The following is a 27316-nucleotide window of genomic DNA, read 5'->3' as shown; positions in this document are numbered from 1 at the left end:
ACACTATTGCCCTAGTTATTCACGAGTGTGAACACTGCACACAGTCTCTCCTGCTCTGGAAGACTGTTACAAGAGATGGAGCCTGACATCATGGACCAGATGGACTCAGCAGCTTTATAGGGACTGGTCCATGCACTAAGATAAGAGTGATGGTATATTGAAAATGTGGGATCTGAGCATGACGTGAATGGTATGGAATAAGGGGTGGATAATGTCCTGGGTTCAGCAGTAGAAGTCATTTTTCCCCTTCTTGGTAGCTGGTGTAGTGCAGTGTTTTGACTTTCAGCTCGGGAACAGAGCTGATAACAAGGATGTTTTGGTTTGGCCAAGGACTTTGTGAGCCTCATGCTCTGCCAGGGAGGAGGGGGAGCCAGGAGGAAGCAGAGACAGGACACCTGACCCAAGTTAGCCAAAGAGGTATTCCATACCACAGCACGTCATGCCCAGGATGTAACTGGGAGTTAGCCGGAAAGGCTGGGAGACTGCGGGGTTGGAGGAGGTATCGGTCAGAGCTTGGTCGGGCTGGGGGGGCGAGTTATCGGTCGGCTGGTGGTGAGATGAGGTATTCTCTTCCCTTGTTATTTCCTTTATCATTATTATCATTGGTGGTAGCAGTAGTGATTTGTGTTATACCTTAGTTACTAAACTGTTCTTATCTCAACCCGTGGGAGTTGCATTCTTTTCGATTCTCCTCTCCGTCCCTCCGAGAGCAGGGGGAGGGCAAGAAAAGGGGGGGAAGTGAGCGAACGAATTACCTGACTGAGTTTAAACCACGACAGGAATGCAGGGCCATTTGTTATGCAAAATTAAACTATATTTCAGCTGTGAGAACCGTTCAGTGTCACTGGCTTGGTCTAAATGTTATGAGTGAACTTTAGGAATCAGTGTGCTAGTCTGCAGCAGTACCAGTTAAATGGGCTTCAGGACTCTTTATATACATGTATTGAAAAAAATGATGTATATCTTTTCAGCCTCCTTATTTCATGCTGAGGTACTGAAATTGAAAGGTGGTGCTATGGATAATTGCCTGGATTTCATTAATCTTGTCATAACCTTGCACTGAGGACAGACATATTGTGAAGCAGATAGAATAGTAGTAACAATAATGCAAATGCGTACTCATAAGTCCCATCATGGGGACTTCAGATGGGATTTTACTGCTTGATTAAAATTATTCATGTGTTCAGGTGTTTGTAGAACCTGGAGATCTGCAGCTACTGCGTGTGTACACATGCAGAGCTCTAAAGGCCAAAAGGGCCCTGGGTATACCACTGTAAATGAAAGAGCACTGTTTCCACATTAGCTTGATCTTATATTATTGCTTACTTTACTTAGTCTAAGAAATAGTAGGTGTCTGATAGTGCAGAGAATGATTACATGATGCTTTCTACCTCTATGTCATTAATGTTTACAGCAGGTCTGTCTGCAGTACTTACTGTAAAGGGTCTTTGGTGGAACCAAGTTGAAGTGCCATTGGCAGTGTGCTTTCATGAAAGTTTCCTCTTTGCTTTTCATCTGAAAATCTGACTGGGTTGAAGCCAGTTTGTGGTATCATGCAACTGCATAATTTTAAATCCAGAAAGATTTTCATTACTTTTGGTCTGCTTAAATTTGAAGGACAAATGGAGTTGGATGATGTAAGCAAAGCGTAATTTATGCACCTGCTGATAAATGCATTTTAAATGGACTTAAGACCTTCATAGAGGAAAGATATGTAAAAAGCCCAAAGCAGCACAACACCTGTGGTTAGAAGATGCTCCCTGCATCCTTACTCTGGACAAGGAAAGAAATCTTTGCCAAGCAGCCTTTTAAGATAAATCCAGAGTTTGCAAGGGGGATTTTAGAAGTGGGATCATTCTGCTTCAAAGCCTTCCAAAATCCTTGAATGCTGTTGAAAATGTGGGCTTCTGGGAGAGTCATGCTGAGTTTGCCTTTGAAGGTTTGCTCTTTTGGCTGTTATTAGCTGCTTTAGGTCCCTCTTGCTACCCCTTCCCGGTTTATGGTGGTGCTGCTATTGCAAGATATTTCATTAGAAGAAAGATGCATTGCTTTGGTTTGGGGTTGGTGGGGGTTTTTAAGTCAGACAATGGAGTTCTATTTATCCTGTTCTATTATTATTTTCTTCATCTTTTCAATATCTGATCGTGGTTGTCTTTAATGGGAACATAGCATCATTAGATGATTTACAGCACAAGATGCTGGTTGACAGCTTCCTGTAGCATTACTGTGTGGTCCGTACATTCCCACTGTTGATATTTTCCCCAGAATAGTCTGGAAAAGCAATGGGAGCATTTAAGTAGAAGGAATATTTCTCTGAAGGAAGTTCAGAAGACGACACCCATGTTTCTCTGACTTGCTGTGCTCTCTGGTAAGCAGGAAGAGTAACCTTGTGGCATCTAAGTACAGCGAGTCTGTTCTGGACTTCATGTACCTTTGCAGGGGTCACTCTAACTGGGGCTGCTGCTGACTGTCCCCAGTTCCATTAACTGGGGAAAAAAGGCTGTAAGCGTGAAATGCTTTTAGCCTGAGGGAGGTCTACATCTGCAAAAGGGGAGTGAAAAGTCTGCTTTCCCCAATGGAAATGTTAAGGGGCTTCTAGGATTTTGAGACCACCCTCTCTTGGTGTCGCCACAGGCATGTCTGTGTTTGATCAGTGGAGAATGTATGGGTATTTGCTGCTCACAGAGGTGGTAAAATGGGGAGTTCAGTTTTAAACCGATCAGCCTGCCAATCTTTATCTTTTAATACAAGTTCTGCACCCAAACCACATGTGAGAGGGGTGGATTTACATGCATGGCATGACTTGAACATGTATGTTGAAGTTGGCTACATCTATTCTTGACATAATTACTCATTTTCTGTTCTTTTGACCTATACTATTAAACCCTGGAGAAATACCCTGACCTTGTGATGCTCCCAGCCTGTTCAGGAGTTGTGGGGCTGCTAAAGGGCACTGAGTGGCTGGTAGTTGTATGTTGCGTTAATGTATTGCCTGTTAATGAATCTTTGATTAGACTTGATTTAAAATCCATAATGCTGCTGTACTGATTGCAACACTGAGCATTACTGACACAGCCAAAGGATGATAAGGGTCCTCTGAGGCATTTAACACTTGGCTTTGCTAATGTCCCTGTTTATGTTGGAAGTGGCTGTGAGAGGGTGGGGGAAGCATCTTGCAGGGGAGATACAAGCACGTTTAGGCCAAATGCAAGTTAGAGTGGTGCTTTGCTGTTTGAGCTTTTTTCCTGTTCATTGGAAATGCATCTCCATCTGAACTCCCATCAGGAGCTGCAAATGTGTTTAACAAACACGCATGACTCGCCTGCCCAGCTAACTCCTGCGTGTCTTTGGCTCCTGAACGTACCATTCAGATGGAACAGATTCACTCGGGGACTCTCTGGCAGCATTTCAGGGAGGGGAAATGCAGCACATACCATTAAAATTACTGCTGGAATCCCAGCTATCCAAATGTGGGTTTTGTTAGAGAGTTGTGTTGCTGGAGCTGCGAGCCTGCCAATATTAAGGGGAGATGGCTGCACATGAAAACCAGAGCTGAGTAGTGTGGCTCTCAGCCATCCTTTTGTAATCAGGGCCTGGTTAGGATCCTTCTGGTATGCTTGTCTAGATCCTCTAGTCCTGATCGGCAGGACCTTGTGTTACTTTTACTCCTGGATTTATCGTCAAGGTCACCCTGGGTTGCTGTTGGGTAGAGTCAAAGGAAAGGGGTCTGTCAACTGTGGTGCTTTTCCACTTGTGAGCCTTGCTCCTCGGAAGGCAAGGTGTGTTTTGTTTAGAGGTGCTCTTCTCTTGGTTTTGGGATAGAGATCAAGCTTTTGGGATGAAGATGGAGCTTTTGACCCCGTCACACACAAGAATTTGAAGGAAACCCTTTTTTACACAATCCTGACTCTTTCAAGTTTGAGAAAACGACCTTTCCGTGGCAGGAATCTCATTCTGATCAAGCCTGCTTGGCCTGCAGAAGCATCTTTCTGTAGAAACCTCTGCCTCATTATCAGTATCCCAGTGCAGCATATTCCAGTGTCCGTAAAAGAGTACACAGATAAGGGAGAAACAGCTCGCTGGCTGGTATTCCTGCTGGGTTTGGAGTGCACTATACACGCATGATGGATTTGTCCAGCACTGGCAGGACAATTCTTTCTGTGTCTTTTTATAATCTACTTCTTTCCATAGGAAATGCTTCCTGCGTGGGGTTTGCCTCTTGTTTTGCCTTCTGCTTCGTGCATGGGTGAGTGAGGCAAGGCTGCTTCCTCTGCTGTGGTGCTGGAAGTGAGTCAAAGGGCTTCACTTGATTCATATTCCTGAAACTAGAAATGTGTTTCCAGCCTAAGAGAGGGAGGAAGGGTTAGGCAGAGAAATCCTGTTTTGGAAGGGGCACCCACTGCCTTTCTCTGCCTGCTTTTCCCCCTTTTCTTCTAAAAGGACTAGAAGTAACAGTGTGTTGGTAGTCTGAGTCTGTAACTGTCTGCATTAGAGCAGCTTCTAAATACCAGTTTTTGTTGTTCTTACATGACAAATTAGTAGCTGTGTGGAAAGAAAAGACTTCTGCATGCACAAAACTTGAGATATTACTTAACCCATTCCTTGCACTTTGTTTTTGAGCTTTGGTAGTCAGTCTGGCTTACTTGAACTGCCCAGGCACCAAATTAGATGCTAAAGGTGTCACTAACCTGTTTGATGCTCTGCGGTAGATCTCCATGTGTGTCTGGTGTGGATGTAGCTGGGAAGCCTACCTGCTTTTGCACTTAGATGTTGTTGATACAGGTGCTGTTAAAGCTTGGAAAGTGAGCTTTGGCAGCTGGTAGGTCTCTGTAGCAGAGGAAGGCAGGTATGGATGCAGGAAACAGATGAAGCCCATCACTCGTCAGCAGTGTCATTCCCCATGTACCTTCCAGGCTTGTTTAATGGGTTGTTGGAGGTTCTGCACACCGAGCCATCACAAAGAGCATAGGACAGCCTTTGTGAATGAAATTTAGATGTGCTTGGCACCAGGATGCTTCATGCCCAGTTGATGTGTGAAGTTCACTTTAAAAAGAAAACTGTTTGAAAATACAAGCTGCATTTGATGGGCAGAAATAGTTACTTGCCTGGCATCTGGCACCACCTCATCCCCATCACTCATGAGGAAGGAAAACACACGTGCTTTATTCTCCAGTGCAGTGTAAGTGCAAAGTTGTGGTTTAGTTTCTGCTCACATTGGAGGGTGGATCTCCAACATCCTGTAGTCTGGATGGCCTGTTGTTAAGTGTTGTCCCTCTTCTGGTGCAGTAGCAGGTTACTGCCCAATAGCAAGTTACTGGAAGCAAAGTCTGTTTTTAATGATGAACTATTGCAGCAAAAGCATATATGGGGTAGGAGCCTGGCATGCTCCCTAAGATTCTGCTCGTGAAATCTATAATTTGGGAGGAAGGTGCTATGGATTTCCAGGAAGAAAGCTGATGAGAGCAGAGCTCTTGCTTGGTGGGGTTGTCTCCCTAACACAGATGTTAAGGCTTCCCTCCTGATGGGGATTGTGGATGAACTGCACTGCTGTGCTCTTCCTGAGCCTCTAAGTTTTTGATGTGAGTGTGGTTACAGAAAACACCATTAAGAGGATTTATAGTTTTGAACCGCTTCACACGTGGGTCGAAGCGTCTCGCTGACAATAATACAGGAAGCTAGACATAGAGCAGGGAATTAAATCAATTCCCAAGTTATTGCTTTGACCACAGGCCCATCCTTCCCATGAAACACAGATGAGCATTTCATGTTGTGTAAGCAGCAAGTGCACCAAGCTCAGTGCTCCTAAGCTTGCCTTGCTTGTAAAGCAACCTAATCCCCTTGGTGCTTCTGACCACCTCATTTTCACATGAAGAGTAAAAATAGCTGCTGCATCAGTATTTCTTGTTTAAACTTCTCTGGGGGCACCTGCCAGGGGAAGTTTGCACTGTCCCAGGGGTGATGACTTTTATAGATGCTTTGCCAGCACGTGGCAGGGCTGACACTGAGCCAGCACACGGAGTGTGGCTGTGTGTTTGCAGCTTGGAGCTGTGTCAGGGACCATGAGGGCTGAATCAGTTTGTATTGAAGAGGCTGAGTAGTGTTTTGCCTCCCAGATGAAGACAGGCTGAGAAAGTTGGGGCTGTTCAGCCTGGAGAAGCTGTGTGGAGACCTCACAGCAGCCTTCCAGTATCTGAAGGGGGCCTATAGGGATGTTGGGGAGGGACTCTTCATTAGGGACTGTAGTGACAGGACAAGGGGTAATGGGTTAAAACTTAAACAGGGGAAGTTTAGATTGGATATAAGGAGGAAATTCTTTACTGTGAGGGTGGTGAGGCACTGGAATGGGTTGCCCAGGGGAGGTTGTGAATGCTCCATCCCTGGTGGTGTTCAAGGCCAGGTCAGACAGAGCCTTGGGTGCCATGGTTTAGTGTGAGGTGTCCCTGCCCATGGCAGGGGGGTTGGAACTGTATGATCTTAGGGTCCTTTCCAACCCTAACTGTTCCATGAATGCGCTGGGTTGTCGCAGGATGTGCATGGTGTAGATACACAACATGGGATTGTTTGCTTTTGTAGTGTAGCTGGGGCTGGTGGAGAGTAAAATTGATGCGTGTAGTGCAGGAGAGGCAATGGGTTTGGCATTTTGCCTTCTCAAGAGACCCCAGCATCTTCTTGCTGTGTCCAAAGGGGATGGCTGGAAACGTCTGGTAGAGACATTGATCACAACAGAGCCTGAACATATGCTTGTTCTCTCATGCGGAGGGTGGCAGAGCCTGCAGGTTTGTGTTCCTGACAGTCAGGAACCTGAGGATAAATGCCATTTGAAATAAGTCATGTGATGGATGACACAGGTGTAACGTTCTGGGGCTTTCAGTTTTCATTACTGTTCTTCACCAGAAAAAGTGAAGATGATCAGACCCAAAGAAAGCCTCAAAATAGGAAGTGGGCCTCTTGTGGGGTAAATGATAAACTGGAAGTTGACACCAGCATATTCTTCAGCTGAAGCTCCCTGTTCTGTTTAACTACCTACTGAAGTGTGGCTGTACTCATGGACAAATGTCTGCTCAACCCTTTGAAAGACCTGTGCCTTAGGTGCTGGGTACAGGTTTAGTTACGCTTTAGCAATCTGTATGTGCTTCATCTGATTTCGTAGGGGATTAGTAAGTACAGAACTTGCTGTTGCCTTCACAGCTCTGTCCTTGGCTTTTGGTTTGGTTTTTTCTATTTTTAGCTTTTTAAATCCAGGTGGAGACCAGGCCCTCTTTATCTTAATAGATACGAGTCTCTATGCACGGATTTGGTAGTGATGGTGTCTTTGTTCCAAGTGCTTATCTAGACGTGTGAACGGATTTGTTTGATGAATCACTGCATAGGGCTTTTTTTGCTTACCGTGTATACATATCTAGTTTTCTTGAACTGTTTGCTATCCACAGTTAGTATCCTAATACGCACCTTTCACAGAGAAGGTGAAAACCAAACCTTCAGGCTCACTCATTTAGGAATAAGCTTTTCATTTTGTTCCTGTGCTTGTAGGGAGGATGGTTTTGTTGAATATGCGTCAATATTTAACGTTTTTCGTGCAATGCAGTCATCGTGTTTGCAGTCTGATTTCAGTCGCTTGTGAAACTCGCGTTGAACAGTGAACCATGCGTCACGCAGTGTTTGAATTTGAAAGTATTCAAATTCTTCTTGCTGAGGAAATCATGGACTCAATACCCATTGTTTTAATGATACATTTCGGGCTTTCACGAAGAAATGAGATTATTGACTGGGTGGGAGTCAATTAAATAATAAATTAATGTGCATTTAATTCTCCATTTTCTGACCTTCTTATCTGTTTGAATACTCCCTTGGAACAAAGTGAGGTGCCTGAAGAATCTAAACTGTTCGCATTGGATTAAAATGTTACCAACGCTGGCTGAGGTTTTAGATAACACCAAGCTGTGTGGTTTGGTTGATACTGGAGGGAAGGGATAGGGTCCAGGGGGACCTTGACGCGCTTGAGAGGTGGCCAAGTGCCAGGCTCATGGGGTTCAGCCAAGCCAAGTGCAAGGTCCTGCACGTGGGTCGAAGCAATCCCAGGCACAGCTACAGGTTGGGCAGAGAAGAGATTCAGAGCAGCCCAAGGAGAAGGACTTGGGGGTGTTGGTTGATGAGAAAATGAACATGAGCCGGCTTCAGTGTGGGCTTACAGCCCAGAAAGCAACCGTATCCTGGGCTGCATCCAAAGGAGCGTGACCAGCAGGTCCAAGGAGGTGATCCTGCCCCTCTACTCTGCTCTCATGAGACCTCACCTGGAGCATTGTGTGCAGTTCTGGTGTCCTCAACATAAAAAGGACATGGAACTGTTGGAACAAGTCCAGAGGAGGCCATGAGGATGCTCATGGGCTGGAGCACCTCCTGTATGGAGACAGGCTGAGAACATTGGGGCTGTTCAGCCTGGAGAAGAGAAGCTGCATGGAGACCTCAGAGCAGCTACCATTCTATGATAAAGGAAGCAGAGAAGCTGTTACTGAAGTATGTTGCTTTTTCTATTAAAACTACTGTATTATTGCAGGTTTTTGCCACTTGTGAATGCATAGTGGTAGGTTCCTGTGTGTTTGAATTCTTCCAGGGAATACAGGGTTGTGCATTCTAGAAATCCTCAACAATAATGTCAAAGCCCTCCTGAATTAGAGCACTTCTTCAAGCCAGCTGCTTCCTGATCATCACCATGTCACTCCGGCAGTCTGCATGAACGCTGCTCTCTAATTAGAATTACAAGGTTTGTCAAGAGCTCACATGGCCCTTCCTCTTCATCGCCTGAAATCCCGGGCCAGCTCCCAGCCTGAATTTGCATCTCTCTGCAGTAATTCCACTGATTTAGAGCCTGTGTTGGATGCCGAGCTCGAAATCAGAATCACCCTGCTTAAAAGTGTGGAAATGTCAGTGGAACAGACAAAATACTTTCATTGCTTTGGCTGATCATGTGAAGAGGGCAATTTGTCCGGTTTGGAAGTAGCTGGAATGTACTTTTTGTAAATGCAGTAAATAATAAATGGGATGTAGGTGTCCTTACCCATTCGTACAAGCCGCAGCTGAAAAGATGGGCTTTCCTAGCAAGAAGTCGTGCCACAAGGACCTGGAAGCTTTTTGCTGCTATCAAAGTAAGTAGGGTGTGTTTATAAAAGGAAAAGAGGAGCTGATTTGAAAATACACCATGTGGGAAGCCTCCATTTCTTCCTGCAGGAAGCAGATCCTGTCCATCTTTGTTCACGTTGTGAAGTGGTGTCTCGGGGGGGGGGGGAACAATATTAGGGGTGTCGCATGCTAAGGTTTAGGAGATGCTAATTCTAGCTGTTGTGGGTATTTGGCCTGTCTGCTGGCCTCATTCTAGTGTTGTCTAGGTGTCTTTGTCACTGAACTCCCTACTGGACCTTGTTGCGCTGCTGTTTGCTTCCTCACTGAGTAATCTACATCTATTCCTCTCTGTAAAACCCTGCCAGAGGGGCCACCTAGCACAGGGGATTGCAGGCTTTAGATGGAAGCTGTCTCTGAAGGACAAAGATTTGATGTCCAGGACGCCAGCTTTCCGATATGGCTCTGGGTTCTTGTTATACTGAAGAACTCTGGCTTAGTCCAAATGCCAGTAACCGCTTTGGATGCATCACCTTGTGTGGGGGCCTAACCTGAGGGTGGGAGCAAACAGGTAGAAAGAGTATTTAAAGCTCTAATCGGTCTTTGTTGTGTCTTTCCCTTCTGCACTGTTTCGAAGGACGCACGCCAGAAGTTCCGCTCCGTGCTGGTCGAAGCAACAGTGAAACTGGATGAACTGGTGAAGAAGATTGGGAAAGCCGTAGAAGACTCTAAACCTTACTGGGAAGCTCGGAGGGTGGCCAGGCAGGTGAGAACTCTCTGTTACAAGCTTGTGCTGGTAGTTGGAGAGCACGTGCTGATTGCGTTGCTTTCCTGCTATTAATAACACCTTAAGGGTATGCACTTGGCTGATGCTGGTCTGTGTCTTGAGTTGCATGTCAGTGGTGAGAACTGATGGGAGAAATGTTTCTTCCTTGCACATGTTCTTCAGGCCAGGAACAGCTATAGCAGACATAACCGATCAATAGCAAAAGGCTGGTTCTGTCCTCATTATCAACGGCCTTTCCGAGCCCTGCTCTTTCCTGTCGGTACTTGTAAGTATTTGAAAGCGCAGTGTAGATTTCATGTAGCTGCTTTTTATTCTTAAAGCAAAATGTGCCACAGCTAAATGGCTGCAACAGGAAGCTGCTGGGAAAGAGGCAGGAGTCAGGCAGACCTGGGGAAGCCTGCAGGGCTTTGTGCTGATTAGGTTGTGCTGAAGCAAGAGTGTGCTGACTGGGGCTCTAGAGGGTGTTGGTTTGGGCAGAAACTGAGCTTTGCTTTCTGTACTGCCATCAGAACCTTATCTCCTTTCTCTGAAGTACTTGGTTATTGATAGGCCTGTATGGCTGAGGCAGGGAAGGATGAGGTGTGGAAATAAGGGTCTGATCTACTGCAGGGAAAGCAAAGAGAGCTTGTGAGATGTGCGGCAGCTGCTTACTTTAAGGAAAAAGTAGCTGAGAGGTGAGTGTGTGGTGGTTAAGGTATTGCTTCTGTAATGGGGTTTGCTGGTGTCTGAGGCTTTTTGGCAAGGGGGAGGCTGTTCCTGGGTACTGTTTTCTCTCAAGGCAGGGAGAGGCAGAAGCAGTGGAAGAGATGCCCTAGAGCTGCTGCTTCGGATGTGGAGGGGCAGCATCTGTGTCTGGGTAGCCGGAACGCGATTGTGTTCAAGGGGAGAGTGAGAGATGGGGGAGCACGTGTGAAACACGTGTGAAGTGCAGAAGGATTTTGTTTGGAAGAGTAGGTAGGGATGGGGTTGAGGGATGAGAAAAGTAGTGTAGGTGCGTGCCAGGAGGCAGTAGGAAACTTGCAGCATGAGAGAAGAGAATGCATCCTCAGAACAAGGCACGGGAAGGGGAGGCATGAACGCAAGCTTCATCGCTTTGAAAGCTGATGAAGCAGGAATTGGGTTGGTGGGATGTGGCGTGCAAGATAATATGTGACCGTGTCAATCCTTTAAATTGCGTGACATTGTTTTGGAGCCGTTGTCTCAGGCACTGGGGATGACGTGTAGGGGTTATTTAGGCTTAATCCTTCAGACTAAAAGCAGTGTGGCAAAAGGGTAAACTCTGCTTCAAAGCCCAGAAAGCACAGTATCTACTTCATCTGTAGCTGTTCTGAAAGCAATCCCTGCTCTTGGGGCCTATGGTATGTGCTAGAGATAAACCAGTAGTGAGCTAGAGAAAAAGAGGAAGTTAGTAATAAAGATCAAGGAATTGTTTCTATTGTGTTAGTTAGTAAGTGCTATTAAAAGAATCCCCAAAACTCTGCCTTAAGGATGATCTTAGACTTATTTTACTGTAAATACCTCTGTCGTGCACAGTGTGCATAGGACTTCTGCTGTTGACTTTTCCAGGTATAACTTTTGAAATGCATACTCGGAATGCAAATCAGATGACTTTGTAACAGCAAGCACCAAGAGCAGTGAGCTGTGCCCTCTGTCCTGAAGCTGGCAGCAGATTATGCCCTGAAAGTGGAATTTTTTACTGCTATATCTTTGCTATCTCTGAAATCCATGCAGTCATGCTGGTTCAAACGTGCCAATACACTAAGAATCCCAAACCTCTGAAGAGTCGTGGATTAGAGCTGTAGAATCGCTACTCCACTGTTGAGCTTGTTGGAGGGTACTGTATTTTTCTCGCAGTCTGTTCTGTCATTAGCTAGGCTTAAATGCTTTTATACCAGATCTGCTGATTTGCTGCATATTCAATTTGCTTGTAATTCCTTGATAACGTTTTCTGTTTTCCAAAGCCAGGATTCCCCTTCTACCTGTTTGTTTCACTTCTTTCCATTTTGTGTTACGGAGCTGGTCACAGATTGGAGCTTCCTCTTTGTATCTGCTCATCAGAGAGAGCTGAATGATTGCCTCTGCTTTCCCTTTGGCTCTTTGTCTAATAAAATCATGAAATTATTAGACAATAGGAGGGCCAAGAGGAATATTACCATTGAAGGACAGTGCATCTATCTGGAAAGCAGGGGATTGGGAAGATTGGTGCCAATCATCAGTAAAGCATCAGCCTAAAGAGTGTTTCTAGTCTTAGTTCAGTCTAGAAAAATTGTGTTTAACTGGGAGCAAGTGTGCTGTGTTACAGTGGGGAGAAGGTGTGAGTGGGTAGGGAATCATGAAACTGGAGGAATGGACCAGAATATTTAGGTGTCAGTCCACATCTTTCGTTTTACTTTGATTTGTAAAATTGTAGGGAAATATGGGAACAGCTTGATATTTTTCCATTCAAGTTTATAATAACATCTAGCTCTATGAAGCCTGACTTCCTCCTCCTGTCTTTATGCTTATTTTAGAGCTATTAGGCTGCCTCTGAGAACACAGGCACAAGGTTCTTGTGTACTTGTAAGAGAAAGGGAAGTGCAAACTTCAGTTTTGTTCTCGGTAAAGGGAAGTAAAATCATGACCTATAAATTAAGTCTTCTGGGAATAAAGAACTGTGTAATTAATGACCTTTAGTTTGGCAGAAATGCAGGAGTTTTCCAGAGTTCCTTGCGTTTAAGATGTCAGTTGCAGGGTTAGTTGCCTGCTGCAAGCTGTGTTTAGTCATATCGCAGAGCTTGCTTTCACCTGGCACCAGCATCATTCTCTTCTGGAAATACTTGTTTCATCTACTGAGATAAAACCCATTAAAAAGGCACGAGGGCACTGATGTGGGCTCAGCAAAAACCAGGCTCCCAACTCGAGTAGCTCCCTGGAGAAGCTTTAGGACCTTGAGCCCTTTTGTCTGCTCACCCATAGCTGCATCCTGTGCAATCCTGTGTTGGCAGAAGATGGTGAATTCAAAACAAATTAATTCTCCCATGTATGAGCCCTGTAGCATCTTGTTAGTTTAACATATGCTAAGAGAGCTTCCACTTGGCCTTCCTCAAGGTGAAACTTTGCTTTAACAGAACAATGGACCCTTAGGGTCAGGATTTGAGTGCTTTGCCCTGTAAAGTGGTGGCAGGGGAAAGGAGGATGCTGTCTCTTGGTACCAAAGCAGGAGCATTTGGCTTCTGCTGAGACTGAAGTGGCTAATATTCTTGCCCCTGTAGATGTCATGCAAATTTTGCCAAGACAACTCGGTTGTGATTCTTCATATGGTGTAGCAGTGGGCTTTGTGGTGCACACCTTACTGTTTTGGAGCTTTTTCATCCAGATTTGTTATTTAATCAAACTTGAATGTATTTCTGCCGCAAGAACCTTTTTGCATTTGGCAGACTATCTTTTCGTGTTGCTCTTTAACTTACACCATGATGTGTGTGGTCAGTGGAAGAGCCTTGGCGCACAGCGGAGTATCGTGTACGTACACAAGCAATGACTACGTTGCAACGATATGGAAGTCCTTTAATCCAGGAGGTGGTCCAGGTGCTTACAGGTGTTGGGAAGATTAATTGTCTAAATCATCTATTTGTTAGGTTGGGTTTTTTTAATTATTATTATGTTATTGTAGTGGGGTTTTCCTATGGGAGGGGGTGTTGGAGGGGTGGTGTTGGGGGGTTATTTGCTAGTAATCTGCTTCCCTGGATGGCTAGGTGAAGAATGAGACTTTTCTCACCCTAAGGTAGTAGAGGAGAAGGGTGATGTTACCAGGAAACATTAATAATGTAAACAGCAGCATAGATCTTGAGCCTCTGAGTTAAGGAGTGTCTTAAAGCCACTGTTGACTTCTGCAGGGCTGGGGCGGAAAGTGCCCATGTAATAGCGTCTGAGCAGGTCATAGTTTGTAGGAGCTGATTTTGTGCTGATAAATTGCATCATCTCTCCGTTCCCATGTAAAATGGGGCTGTCAGGCTGCTGCGAAGCCAAGTTCATTGAGGGAAATAAAAGCACTTTGGGGTCATTGGGTGAGGGGTGCCATTAAAACACTGTTGTGTGGACGTCATTGCTTGTGAACCCAGGGACAAAGTGAACAGGAGGATTTGTCTTTCTGCTTTGTTTCTGTTGGAAATAATTACAGTTTGGTAAACATGTGTTCCCACTCACCCCTACAAGTAAAACAGTCAATGTGTAAGTAGTGACCCTCACCCGTGTTGGGAGTGTTGGTTTTAATTAAGCTTTAGCTTCTTTTAGTGAGCAGGGGTCTTTAGAGGGTGAGGAGTTATGCTTTAGTCCCCAGTAGTGGCTCAGGCTGGTAGTAGGTGCAGGTGTTTTGCTCAGCTTTAGTACTGAGCTTATTTGGAAGGGGCATGGGTTTGCTGTGTGATGTTCCCCTCACCTCATTTAGCTTTTAAGAAAGAGTGTCAAAAAACTTGCTTCAGGCAAAAATAGATGAAAGATCTATGCTAGGTCACATCTATATGCATCTCTCACTGAGGGACGCGTCTGTAGCAAGTGTTCAGACAGGAGTATATTGAAGGGTATGCATGGAATCATAGAATGGTTTAGGTTAGAAAGGACCTTAAGATCATCCTGTTCCAAACCCCTGCCATGGGCAGGAGCATCTCGCACTAGATGATGTTGCCCAAGGCTCTGTCCAACCTGGCCTTGAGCACTGCCAGAGATGGGGCAGCCACAGCTTCTCTGGGCACCCTGTGCCAGCACCTCAGCACCCTCACAGGGAGGAACTTCTGCCTTAGATCTAACCTGAACTTCCCCTGTTTCAGTTTGAACCCATCACCCCTTGTCCTATCACTACAGTCCCTGATGAAGAGTCCCTCTCCAGCATCCTTGTAGCCCCCTTCAGACACTGGAAGCTGCTCTGAGGTCTCCACGCAGCTTCTCTTCTCCTGACTGTAGTCAGTGGTGAGAGGTAGGTGTGTGTGAAAAGCTTTCTGACACACATCCCTCCTTCTTAAACGCAGAGGAAGTTTAGACAATGGATCTTGGGTTGTTTAGCCATTTGAAGGTTGTTGGGTGAACCCTGCACCAAGTGGTTCAATGAATCTTGTATCTGAGTGAACCAGGATGAAAAGGAGCTGCTGTAATCTGGCAGAACAGGAAATGAGGTGAAACTGAGCCACTTGATGGTGAAGGTGGGAGGGGTCTAAGCAGATAAGAGCACACTTACCTAGTTGGAAAAGTCTTCCTCAGCAGATGAGACAGATACTATTCTTTGCAGTATTCAGGACTGCCCTGCCTATAAGTGAATGAAGCTTTCCAAAGTGGCCATTGCATCTCTAAGTGTCCAGCTTGAGGTGTGTGAAAGTAGCGTGGCAAGCCTGGAAAGTTACAGATGATGACTTTCTTGGACAGAATTCATAGAACTTGAAGCTTCAAAACTGCCAATCACCCTTAAAAATGAATTAGGAATTGGAAACCGGTCTTGCCGGCGTCACTTCTGCAGCACCCAGCTTTCCCATCCAAATGTGGTCAGCGAGTGAGAGCTAATGGGATTGCCGCACCAGCTGGCTCTGCTGTGGGCAGGAGGACAGCATGGAGTGTGAGTGACAGCTCCTGGGTCCAGATCCAGCGTTTTGGATACCCAGGTCTTCCCCTCTGGTTCCTAGGCATTAGATGTGTTATCCATCAGTATACTGGAGGTAGCCATGTCCTAAGGCATCTTCTTTTTGATCCTACTTTTGTGAGCTCAAGTCCTGATGCTCATGTTAACAAGGAGTTAAGACCGATTTGTATTATTTGGAGAGGTTATCTTGGCTTTTTGGTGGAGGGAGAGGAAACTTGAGAAGCAAAAACTACGTGTCAGCAGAACTGTGACAGACCTGCATTCCCGTTTGGCAGCTTGCTATGGAGCTAGTGAAAAGGCAAATTATTATCACAGTTGCGGTGGAACAACAGCTGACCTTTCCTGAAGGAGCGTTTCTGGTTAATTGTTTAGGAACCAAAACATTATCTGGTGGATTCAGGTTTTGGAAGCAAGAAACGGGAGCTTGAAAATTGACTTTGACAGACTCCTTCCAGCCACTTCAGGAGGAGAAAGAAAGTGAGCACCCAGAGCACTCGACTGCTCTCTGTGGCTATGGTTTGGTGCTGCACCATTAATGGGCTGTTAATTCCACTCTCTCTTACAGTTCGTTCCTCTTGCCTGTGGAGAAAGCCTTAGACACTGATGTGTGTAAAAGTGCCTCTTTTATCAAATGAGAACAACTTCTGTCAATGTGGGACCAGTAACTGTCATAGGCTCCTAAGAGTATTCCCACCCATGTTTCTGGTGGGGGAGCCAGCAGAAACGATTTTATATGGATGTTGTTCCTCCAGCCGTTTGCAGTAACCAGCCTAGGCTGGCCATTTAGGTTATTTGTGGTCTGCCTGTGCTGATGGTTTGCCCTTTTAGTTGAAGATGCTGTGTTGTGCTGCCCTGGTGGCTCTCGGGGAGCCTCGCAGTGGTGTGAGGATAGAGAAGGTAATGGTCGCTGGTTTAGGAAGGTGGGGTGAACGGTGTGAGAAGTGACTTGCTCCTCAGGTGTGTAAATCAACCATGCAGAAATGGCTGTGGTTTGGTTTTGGATTTCTAAGGCTGGTGGGGTTGAGAGGCCACTCGGAGTTAGGGAAGCAGCTCCTTCCTGAGCTGGAATTCACCTGTTAGTGGATGACAGACTTGTCTGTGGGATGGAGGCTGACATGATGGCCTCAGTGCCGGGCACCGAGGGAGGGAGGCAGCACAAGCTCCACCTGGGAAGGGGTGGCTGGAGTGCTCCAAAGGGAAAGGATGTACGGAATTTGCTGTGTGAGTGATCAGGAATCCCAGTGCTGTAAAGAAATGGTAGAGATTAAATGTCTGAGCTGTGCAAAAAAGTGGTACCTGAAATGATGAAGCGTGAGGTCTGCGGGTTGTACCTGATGGCCTCATCTGTGTATGTCTTTCTTCCCTTTCTGTTCTCTGTGGACCCGCTCTAGACCTGAACCCCTTCTTCCCTCCAGCTTTCTTCCTTTTTTTATTGTCGTTACGAAACACATCACTAAATCAGGGAAACCACGTTGATGTGACATCAGTCCTCTTGTGAAATGTGGAGTTCCCATTGCTGTGATCCCAAGGGGCGTTCTCAGTATATTAATCTCCCTTTCTACATGGTACATGGATGGCTGTGGGGTCAGGCACCCAGCTGAAGAGGAAATAAGCCAAGCAAAGGAATCTGACATCAGTGATTTTATTGAGGGTGAGGGGTCACTTCCTGGATTTCCACCAGGGAATCCATTGGGCTCTGTAAACTTTTATTTCTAAAGTAGGATGCACTTTGGGTTAAGTAAAGAAAATGTTGTGCCACGCTCAAAATCTGATGGAGTGCCCCTTGTACTCTTACCATGTTTGCACAGTTGTGGTTGAAGCCCTGGGAGCAGCACATATGAGTTGCTACCCTGTGTTCAGGGATGTAATGCTCAGTGTTTCACTGTTGGCAGACAGAGCTTGTGCTTGGTGTGTTCTGTTTCCTCCACCAGAGTACTCGAAATGTGAAAGCTGTATTTGAAGTCTTATATTATGGTTCTGTTGTGTTTTCCTTCAGACCAAGGTTGTGATGAAGCCCAAGAAGCAGGGAGCTCAGTGAGACTTTCATGGGTCAATCAGTTGGGGTTTGCCTGGAAGATTTCTTAGTGGTGTCATTGATTTGCTTGAAGTTTAAGACCTCAGTTTGACATTTGTTTTCTGGCTCTGTCATCTGGTTTGAGCAGTGTGATACTGGAGTGTCTCAGAGTAGCTGTCCTTAAACTGCTGAGGAGATAACAGATGTTGCCTGGTCGAATTTGGAAAGCTAAGCCAAGGAGGAAAGCTCCTCAGTGCGTTTCTCTTCCCATCAACCCTGCTAATGCAAGCTAGTAGGTCAGTGTGACTGGCAGGTTTCTACCCTCTTAATCCTGAGCAGCTGGAAATCTGTCCCTTGATTGCAAAACCCAACAGCTGCTACTTCACAGATGACCTGAAAAAAGCCCTTTACCTGATTCATATTTAGGGCTCTGTTACTTGTATGTCCTGCAAACTAGGCAGCATCAGTAGCAAAACCATCTGCAAATACCCAGTACTTGGCACCTTTGGACAGTAGGAACTAATTTTCATCCACTTGGTCATTGAAATACGTGTGTCAATAAATTCTGTGCATATACATCCCCCTCTGAAAGTTAGACTACCTGTGTCTGTGCCTTCCGTGCCTCAGGTCTACTTATTTTGGGTTGGTATTTGTACATTCTACGTTTTCTTTTTATGTGAGCTCTGTTCCGTTGATGGATGATGAGTTTGTATGAGCTAGTGATGCAAAAACTCTAATTGGTCTTCTCATCGTTAGCAGCAGACGTGCCTTGGAGGGCTCTATGGTGTAAATTTGTTAGCTGTGCACTGTAAATTAGAGGTTCTCCCCTCTTCTGTCCAGAAGCAGAAGAAAATACAGTTTTTGTCTAAGAGTTTTGAAGAATTTGTCTAAAAGAGAGGAGGAAAAAAAAGAATCACTCTTTTTTTTGGTGTCTCTTTCTCCCATCTTCTCCCACCCCACAGAGCATCTGTTGGTTCTTAGCTATTCTGGCTGACATCAGTAGGAGGCCAGCTAACTGTCCAACCTCCTCTCCATTAGTTGTCAAGAATGCAATGACCTAATTATTTTGCCTACCTGTCAGGAATGCTTTTCCTTGTTCTTCTTCTGTTGTGAAACAGAAGTAGGTCTGGGATATTGGAATACTGGAGTAAATTGGTGTAGAAATGCCCTCCGTCCTTTGGAGTAACAAGGAGGGAAGGGAAAGTTTGGGTTTTTTCTGGTAGATGTCAGGTGATGTAGGCAGGAAGAACAGATACAGGTGATCTGGCTGCTATGCTTAGTCACAGATGCAATGGCAGGTGCTGGAACTGGTGAGAAGGTGTAAGCAGTTCTCAAAGGGTGCCGAGATGTGAAAACAGAGATTCCTTTTCCCACTGTTGTCGTCTGTTTGGTTAACATGAACTTGTATCCTCTTCAGTTTGGAAAAACCCAAGAGGTTTAGATTGTGCGTTCCTTTGCACAGCTGTTTCCAAAAGGTGAATCTGCAGCCTTTAAAACCCCAGTCATCTAAAGGAAGGATTACTTTGCTTTGTTCTCTCTTGTTTCCCCTCCCAGTCTTTGCTGGCCACTAGTAAAGACTATTTAAAGAGACTTTAAGCCACAGGGAGGATCATCTGTTAAAAACAGTAGCTGGCATTTGAGCCCAGGTGACTTGAGGTCAGGGCAATATCCTATATACCTGTTTTGTGTGGCAGTTGCTCAGGGATGCCTGCTTGAAGGCTTGTAACTTTGGGGAAGCTGTTCGGCCACCCCAGTCTTTATGGTGTACAGTGGTCTAAATGGGTGGGAGTTTATTATGAAGTGATAAATGCTTAAGGTGGAGGCTGCCACCAAGAGAAATCTGATATGAATGGTGGTTACTGCCCTCTGGGTGTGTTTCATTGTGACTTCTAGTAAAACAGCATGATTTTATGTCTGTCCTTGCTGGAAAAGGTTATCTGAAGAGTCCAATTCCTCTGTAGCATGTATGGGAATGGCTCTGCATCGACTCAGTTTCTGTTAGAAACATCTCTCTTAACTGCAGCAAACTTGTCGTTCTACTGTTAGAAACTACATGGAACTGCCAGGATGTGGAAGCAATGCCTGGCATTTTAGCTGTGTCTGATCCTGGTGCTTGGTGGCTTGTGTTTTGTTTCACTTGGTAAAGGGTGCTAATGGCTTCTTCTTAAGGGAGGATTTTATTGCTGTGAAGTGGAATTGAAGTTTTGCCCCTGCTGCTACCTAGACTCTTTCCTTCAAGGAATGGACCTAGCCCTTCATTTGTCCAGGACACCACCCGCAGCTCTTTCCCTTAAGTGAATCAAGCCTGTTATTCACGTGTGCTGTGGAGTCATGTAATTCCATTAGGGAAAAACGTGCAGGGTTAAGAGATGAATTGGCTTCAACAGGTCCCTTGGGAAAAGGACTGTCTCGGAAGCAGCTGTGAGCATGCAGTCAGGTAGCCTGGGCCCTTTCTCCCTGCTCCTGAGCACAGGATGGGTGTGAGGCTTTCTGGGAACTGGGAGAACACATCCAGAGCAGCCCATCACCCAGATGAAACTGCTACCCACACACACCTTGTCTTAGCTTATGGCAGCATGCACGCTCGCACAAGATGTGCGTTCAAAACCAGGCTGCCAGTTCCCTTGCCAAGATCCCTCTGGCATCTTCTACTTCCAAGCATTCACTGCTTTGGCGGCAGTTAAGGTGAGACAACAATCTGGTGTTTCTCCTGAACGTATCTGTTGCATCCGTACGTGCCAAACATTCATTATCTTGGGTAAATAGCGAAATCCACTCGGGCAGGCAGTGTACATCTTGCAGGGTGTATTTGTGGGAGTTTGTTCCTTCCTTCTGTACTTGATTTCAGCAAAGGAGGCTGCTGCCAGGTGCAGATGAGCATGTAGAGCCTCTGCAAACCTAGAAACCGGCTGTAAACCCTGGACTGGGTCCCTGCCTAAGCTCTCAGAATGCAGGCGCATGTTTGGGGGAGGATTGGTTTGATGGTTTTCTCTCTTAGATTTTACATTGGAGAGAAAAACCTGGACTGCGTGGAGACCTCAGAGTGTCTGAAGGGGGCTACAAGGATGCTGGAGAGGGACTCTTCATCAGGGACTAGAGTGACAGGACAAGGGGTGATGGGTTCAAACTGAAACAGGGGAAGTTCAGGTTAGATCTAAGGCAGAAGCTCTTCCCTGTGAGGGTGCTGAGGCGCTGGCACAGGGTGCCCAGAGAAGCTGTGGCTGCCCCATCCCTGGCAGTGTTCAAGGCCAGGTTGGACACAGGGGCTTGGAGCAAGCTGCTCCAGTGGAAGGGGTCCCTGCCCGTGGCAGGGGTTGGAACTGGATGAGCTTTAAGGTCCCTGCAACCAAACCAGTCTGGGTTTCTGTGATCTCTTCTTCTAGAAGGCATCAGCTTTATAATTGTGGCCACAAACAAATGCACAGCTAACAAGCCTGTGGCAGTGATCACCTAAGAAGGCTGTGTCTGCGTGGTGTTAGGATGTATAGTTTGTCATATTCTGATGCCTTAGACTTGTTAATTAGTATGAGTAACTCCAAGTAGACCAGCATCTTACAACAACCTCATGAAAAGCAAGGGAGGACCTAAAGGCTTGGCATAGTATCTCCCATACAGTCTCTGTGCCCAAATGAGCATCATTTCCCTACTCCTCTGATGCAAGGAGCTCGATCAGTTAAAACCAGTAAGGAGTCCAGTAGGTTTGAAATGCCTGGAGGCCACGATTGGCCCAGAGATCATATTCTTGCCCTTGTTTCACAAGATCCTAATGTAAAACCTAGATGGGAGCCAACAGAGAAGGGATGGCAGCTGGTGGTTTGGTCCAGTCCAGGATTCATCCGAACAGCATGTAAGGCAATTGCATGTTTAGGTATTTTCTCCCTCATTTCCTTAGGTAGCTCCTGAAGAAGGGAGGTGGCATTATCTTTGAGGAGACAGGCTGTCTGTACGCTGGTAACAGAAGCAGCTAAGGAAGTGAGCTGCTGGTTGTGCCCTGGAACATGGCTTGTGATCCTCTCTCAAGGGAGTTCCATGTATCACCTAACTTTAGCGCAGAGCTCGATGTCTCTCAACATGCTTTGTAGGTCTGCTCTTATTTCTTAGGCCTTTTTATAGACTACAGGTTTAGCAGGAAAATGAAGCAGAGCCAGGAGTGAGGTCAGTTCTGTGACACTGAAGCTGTTAGGAGAGACGGGGTGGATGCATGGATGGGCCCAAAACCACCCAGCACGAGAACAAGACACTTAACAGCAGAGACCAAGTGACATCTGGCTGTTGTATTAGCAAAATTTAACCCATGTGCCTTTTTACAGCTTCTCAATGAACTGCTTGAAGAATACAAGGGTGTTTCAGGCTTGAGAGCTGTATTTTCCTGCCAATAACGCAAACAGTCATCACAGATTAATATATAGCTCACAAAGCTTCATAGAGCTGCCAAAATGAGGCTTTTGTTTATGAAAGCCTGTACGTGGCCTAGAGCAAGGAGGGGTTTCAGGTTGGGTTTTATTTGCTGCCTCTCAGTTCTAGTTTGGCTTGGAGATTTTAGTCTGCAGAGAGAAGGGAAAGGAAGGTCATGGGACTTCAACAGCAACCAGAACTGCTACCTCCACAGCTGCACCACTTTTCTGATCATTGCAGAAAAGAAGTGCATGGAATCGAGCAGAGCATTCAGCATCACAGCTAAGTTTTTGCAGCTGCGTTCTTTGGGTTTTGAGGAATGGCAAGACAAGATGTTGGTGTTTGATGGAAATGCTGCTTGGGCAGCACCTCTGTACCCAGCCACCTGGTTGAAGTGGAGCTGTCACCATTGCTGGGTTGCATCAACTATGGCTTTGCTGAGTCTTGAAAACCTCCAGGGATGGGGATTTGTAATGCGGGTCACACTGCTGTCCTGGTAAGAAAGACTTTTAATGGGCAACTGAACATCCAAGCTGCTGCCTGTGGCTGTTGCTTCACGTTACACCGTCCAATAGCAGCATTATTTGACTTCATTGCAGCTCCCCTTCAATTTTTAGCTGGCAGTTAATTAGCTTTGAGTACTCCTCAGTCTCTTCCTTGGTAGACTAAAAGGGTCCACATCCCTGGCACTCTTTGTAGGCCACTGGACCCTGCCTTGACATCCCTTTTGCATCGGAGGGCTGGGACGTGCAGTATTCACTGTGCAGCCTCACCAGCACCCAGATGGAAGGAATGATTCCTTCCCATGACTGGCCAGCCGTGGCCCTCGTAATGTAGCCTAGGATGTGGTTTGTCTTACTCACGGGAGTTCGCTTTTCAGCTTTCTCAGCCTGAGATGTAACATGCAGGGCTGATCGTCCCATCTGTGCTGACCATGGGTTTATTCCACCCCAGGTACAAGACTCTACGCTGTTCCATGTAGAGCCCTGTGGGGTTTCTCTTGGCGCAGTCGAGCTTCACAGAGTCCATCTGGGTTGAGGTTTTACGTTTTCCTTTTCAGTCATCTCCTCTAACTTAGCATCATCCCCAGATTTGCTGGGGGTGTAGCTGTGCTGGTATCAAGATTGTTGTTCGGATGCTGAGCACCACGAGCTCTTGTGTTGATGTCCAGGCTGCTGCTCTTGTTACTGGCTACCAGCTGCATTGGTAATGAAGAAAACTGGAGCCAACCCAGCAGCCTTCAGCAGCTAGTTACTGTCAGTGCTGCAGCAAGCACTTAACTGCCTTCACCTTGTAGTCTTCTGACTTACTGACTCCACTGCAGTGGTGGGCAAGAGAAGTCTGCCTTGGTCAATGAGTTGTGATCCTGCTGTCCTCATCCCTGCCATAAGCTAGTTCAGGATGCTGCAGTGCAGTCACTGTGATCAGGGTAATCCCCACAGACAGGCAGTGCTACAGCAGCTCTGGTGGGTGACTGATGGAGGAAAGCTCCTGTTTTGAAACAGGCTTCATGTTGTACTTTGCACAGCAAATTAACCGTGGGATGTTGTTGAAAGAATGAGAGGGGGCCAGAATGGAAACAGCTGAAACTTGCTTCCTTCTGAAGAGTGGGACTGGGAACACAGTTAATCATTGCGTATATGGTAGTGCGCAAGTATGTGTTTGCTGCTAGCAATTACACTATTGTTTTAAAGGCTACCGAGTGGGAGAGACATTGGTTTCACAGTGACAAAACAAGTGCCTTTTAGAGCAAAAGCCTTGGGTCAGCATGTGGGGTGCCAGTGCCTTGTTCTGAGCAGCAGCTGTGTGTTTCCATCATGCCTCAGCTTACAGTGAGTTTAGAAACGGAGATTATTCATGCCTTCTCTTGGCAGTAATGCAGAGGTGCATGCACAGGATGAGGTAGGTTCACCTGGGTGGATGAGAAACCAGTTTTATTAATACTTGAAAATGGCTGTTCTTTGCTTGTTGCATTAGTAATGCCCTTTTCATGAATCCATCAACAGGCCCTGGTCCCCTGGTGAGGGAGGCTGCCTGAGGGGTGAAATTCAGTAGCAGGCTTGGCCCCACAACACGTACCCTCTGCTTCTATTTCTGGCAGCCTGGCTTGGCTCTTAGGTGTGTGCATGTGCTCACAGGTCAGAGCCCTTATCGGAGGCTGAGCAGTGCCCACCAGGGTATATTAGGTGTCAGCTAACCTGCTCTAGCTGTGTTGCGCTGTGTTTTCTTGTGTCAGTGACATTGTGCAGCCCCATATAACCGGGTAGGCAAACACAGAAATCAGAGGTAAATGAAATGAAGAAGAGAAGTCTTGGTTGATGTTAATAGAAAAGGTTCAAGCTCTGTACGGTAGGGTGAGAAAAATCCTCTATTATGTCAGCTGGGCAAGGGCTCTGACCACAAAGGGGGATTGGGGCAATAAAAGCTACGTGGACTAAACAGAAAGCTGTATTCTGCAATTGGAGAGTACAGGGTTTTGTGCTTCGGAAGTGGACAAGCAGATGTGGCTGTGCAGGCCTGAAAACCTCTGTATGCTGCTGCCAGCTGCAGAAGGATGGTTTGTTCTCATCAGTATCTTCAGTTAATAACACAGCCAGCTGCTGTGCCCTGCTCCCTTCTGTGCAAAGCCCTGGGTAGACAAAGCAGAGGATTGCCCATGAGGGCGCAGCTTTTATCTCCCCAAAAGGTATTTGTCGGGGCTGAGCTCCTTGCAGTAATACATTGATAGCCTGCCAGTACCCCTTTAATTTGACTTCACTGTTCAAAGTTGACCTGTTTTATACTGCAGTGCCCCCTCTGCTGCTTTGGGAGCTGGCTGGGAAGTCTGGGGCTGTGAGTATCAGAGCCAGATGAGCTGGTGAGAGCACAGGGTGGATAGTGGCAAAGAGACAGCTCCTGGCCATGAGGAGAGGTGGAGAGGAGGGGACTGAGTGGGCAGAGCAGGACTTGGGCATGCTGTGTGTGGTAGGGAAGTGATTTACTGGTGTGGGAGACTTGTTTGGAGCAGGTTGCTTGTAGAGTGCTGGGCTGTGGATGAACACAGTGGCAAAGGGAGTTGGTGCGCTGTGTAGATGGCATGCGTTAGAGGCTGCTGTCACGGTGGGATTCTCCTCAGCTGAGATCTCTGTGGCTGCTTAATTGCATTTCTCAAGGCATCCCATTGGATGTTTTACAGTAGTCGGGGGTCTGCAGTCGTGAAGACATTCAGTTGAGCTCCCTGGCAAAAAGCACTGGTGATGAGGCACAGTTGGCTCCTGGTCACCGTGGCACTGGGAGCAGGAGCACAGGTTCCCTGGTTCTCCAGGTGTCAAGGCTTCATCATTTGCAATAAGGGGTTTCAGTGCCCTGGCTCCTTCTGATGTTTTTGAAAGAGATGCTCACTTCTCTATCAGGTGGGCTCCATCAAGCACCTGTGAGCGATATGGCTGGCAGGCAGAAAGCCGGCATCCCACTTGCCTCCAGCCTCCATCGGGGACTTTTATCATCCTCATCATCATCTAGTACATTTTCCTTTGTGCTACTGCAGGCTCAAACCTCTCTCAACTCCAACACCAGTTTGTGCTTGAAAGCAAAATAATCTAGTTTTCAGCTCGTTTGAGTTTCGCATTCTGCTCTTTTGAGAGAAACAGCCGCTGTCTAAAGTAATGAAGTCCATATACAGTGTCAGGAGGTTGGATGGAGATGTGGGCTCCTGCTGCTCGTTATGGTTTTAAAAGCACACGAAGAACACAGCTGCTCCCTCTTCCATCAAACTGAGTGATCTGCAGGCTTGAGAAGGAGAGTGGGAGAGCAGCCTGTCCGTGATGGTGCAGAACAACTTGTACATGCTGGAGGGGGTTTTAAAGGAAGGCTAATTACTGAGTAACTGTACCAGCTAAAAAGCGTTTGTGTATCCCTTTCCACATTGGCAAAGCCACAAACCCGTTGATGATTCTCTAATGACTGATGTGTCATTCTTTACCTTGGCATTTGGCTTTTTTCTTTCCCAGGCTTTCAGTAAGTTGCTTAAAAGACTGTAGACTGACCCCAGCTAACTGTTGAAGCTAAATTGCTATTTGGACTAACTCCCTTAAACCGAAAAGCACTTTGTGTTCCAAAAGAGCGTTTCCAAACTGCCATTGCAGAGCAGCATTCAACAAATAGAGCTGGGAGAGAATATTTAACTGTGGTTTTGGTTTAGTTTTCCATTTGCTCCCGCAGCTACGAGGCGTGAAGCTGAATGTGACCAGTTATGGCCCTACCTGTTAACAGCTTCATCTCTCAATGTCCTACAGGTGCAAGCAGAAATCGAGCACAACTGTCAATTCAGCTTCTGGTTTTCTTACCATGAAGAGCATTTTCCTCCTGTGCAGACAGTTGTGCTTTAGAGGCTCCATCAGATGAGCTACCAGTACTGCAAGCTACCCCTAAACGTTGTTTTCCATGAGGATTTAGTAACTCGGTTCCTAATGCTCTGAAGGCTTTTTGCTGGCTTAGATGTTGATCCCTGACCCAGTATCTGTGCCAACAGAAACTTGCAAGTACTGATGCAGTTACGGTGAGAAAACTGTGCTTCTGCTGTGCTCACATTGCCCCTGGGACCTGGTTTTACTGGAGTTTCAAAAGCTCTTACTTGCTGGTGCGGTTCTGCCTTGGCTGAGAATGGTTTTGTCAGGCTGTTTTCCTGTGTCCCTGAGTTGGTTCTTGCATGGGCAGGGCTCATCCTGCAGCGGAGCAGCCATGGAGCTGAAGCCTTCACTGGGGCAAGGCATCATTGCCTGGAAGTCATTGGGACTTGGCTGCACATCATAGGGTCTTTCTTGAGTAGTGGCCCTGCTCTTCCAGCATCCCCAGCACTGTTCTGCAGTACTTGGTGCTGGCTCTTACTGGAGCCTTGGGTTTTACTTCTGTTTTGAGAATCCCATCTCAAACTATTTTGATGAAAAACTTTGTGTGTGTACTTGCATTGGATCCCTTTACTAGCATAGGTCAGAGTTACTGGGAGGTAAAAAAGAAGCTGTGAATTTTCAGAGGATTCAGCAGAGGTGGTTTTGGTGACTAAGATTTAGGCTTCTTGCTGTGTCCAGTGTCGGAAGCTTAGGTTGAGCCTTGTTTCAGGGCCCTCAGATGGGTTTCCTGGGCTTGGTGGGTTCCGTGGTTTAATTAGTGCTAAATTAAAGTATTCTTTAGCCAGGCTTGTTCTGTACTTATAAAATGTGTTAATACATTTGGAACAGGGGGTTTTCCCTTAGACTTTCTAAGGGACCATGTTAATGATGAATTAACATCATTGATCATTATGAATGATGCAGGATGCTGTTCACCCACTCATACTGGCCCAAAGCTCAGTGCTGCTTTGGGATGTGCAAAATCCATGCTTCAATGCCCTGGCTCTTCATGAAGGCTTTCAGCAGGGTAGCATGGT

At 46.3% G+C, this 27316-nt stretch overlaps 1 protein-coding gene across 2 annotated transcripts in view; it reads left to right on the top strand.

Moving 5' to 3' along the window:
- The window catches only part of SH3BP5 (SH3 domain binding protein 5), a 50286-nt gene that overhangs the window by 5089 nt on the left and 17881 nt on the right, over nucleotides 1-27316 (top strand). Inside the window, exon 3 of one of the 2 annotated variants that reach the window (XM_062617215.1) lies at nucleotides 9752-9880. The exons of the other annotated variant lie outside the window; for it this stretch is intronic. Coding sequence (XP_062473199.1) covers nucleotides 9752-9880 — 129 coding nt within the window. The remainder of the gene's footprint in view (nucleotides 1-9751; nucleotides 9881-27316) is intronic. 2 annotated transcript variants of the gene reach the window in all.

Source organism: Pezoporus occidentalis, unplaced genomic scaffold, assembly GCF_034315485.1.
Source record: "Pezoporus occidentalis ecotype Australia unplaced genomic scaffold, CSIRO_AGI_Poc_V1 ctg193, whole genome shotgun sequence".
In the NCBI taxonomy this organism is placed as follows: domain Eukaryota; kingdom Metazoa; phylum Chordata; class Aves; order Psittaciformes; family Psittacidae; genus Pezoporus; species Pezoporus occidentalis.
Note: the sequence above shows the minus strand (reverse complement) of the source record. Positions and strands in the feature narration are given on the sequence as shown.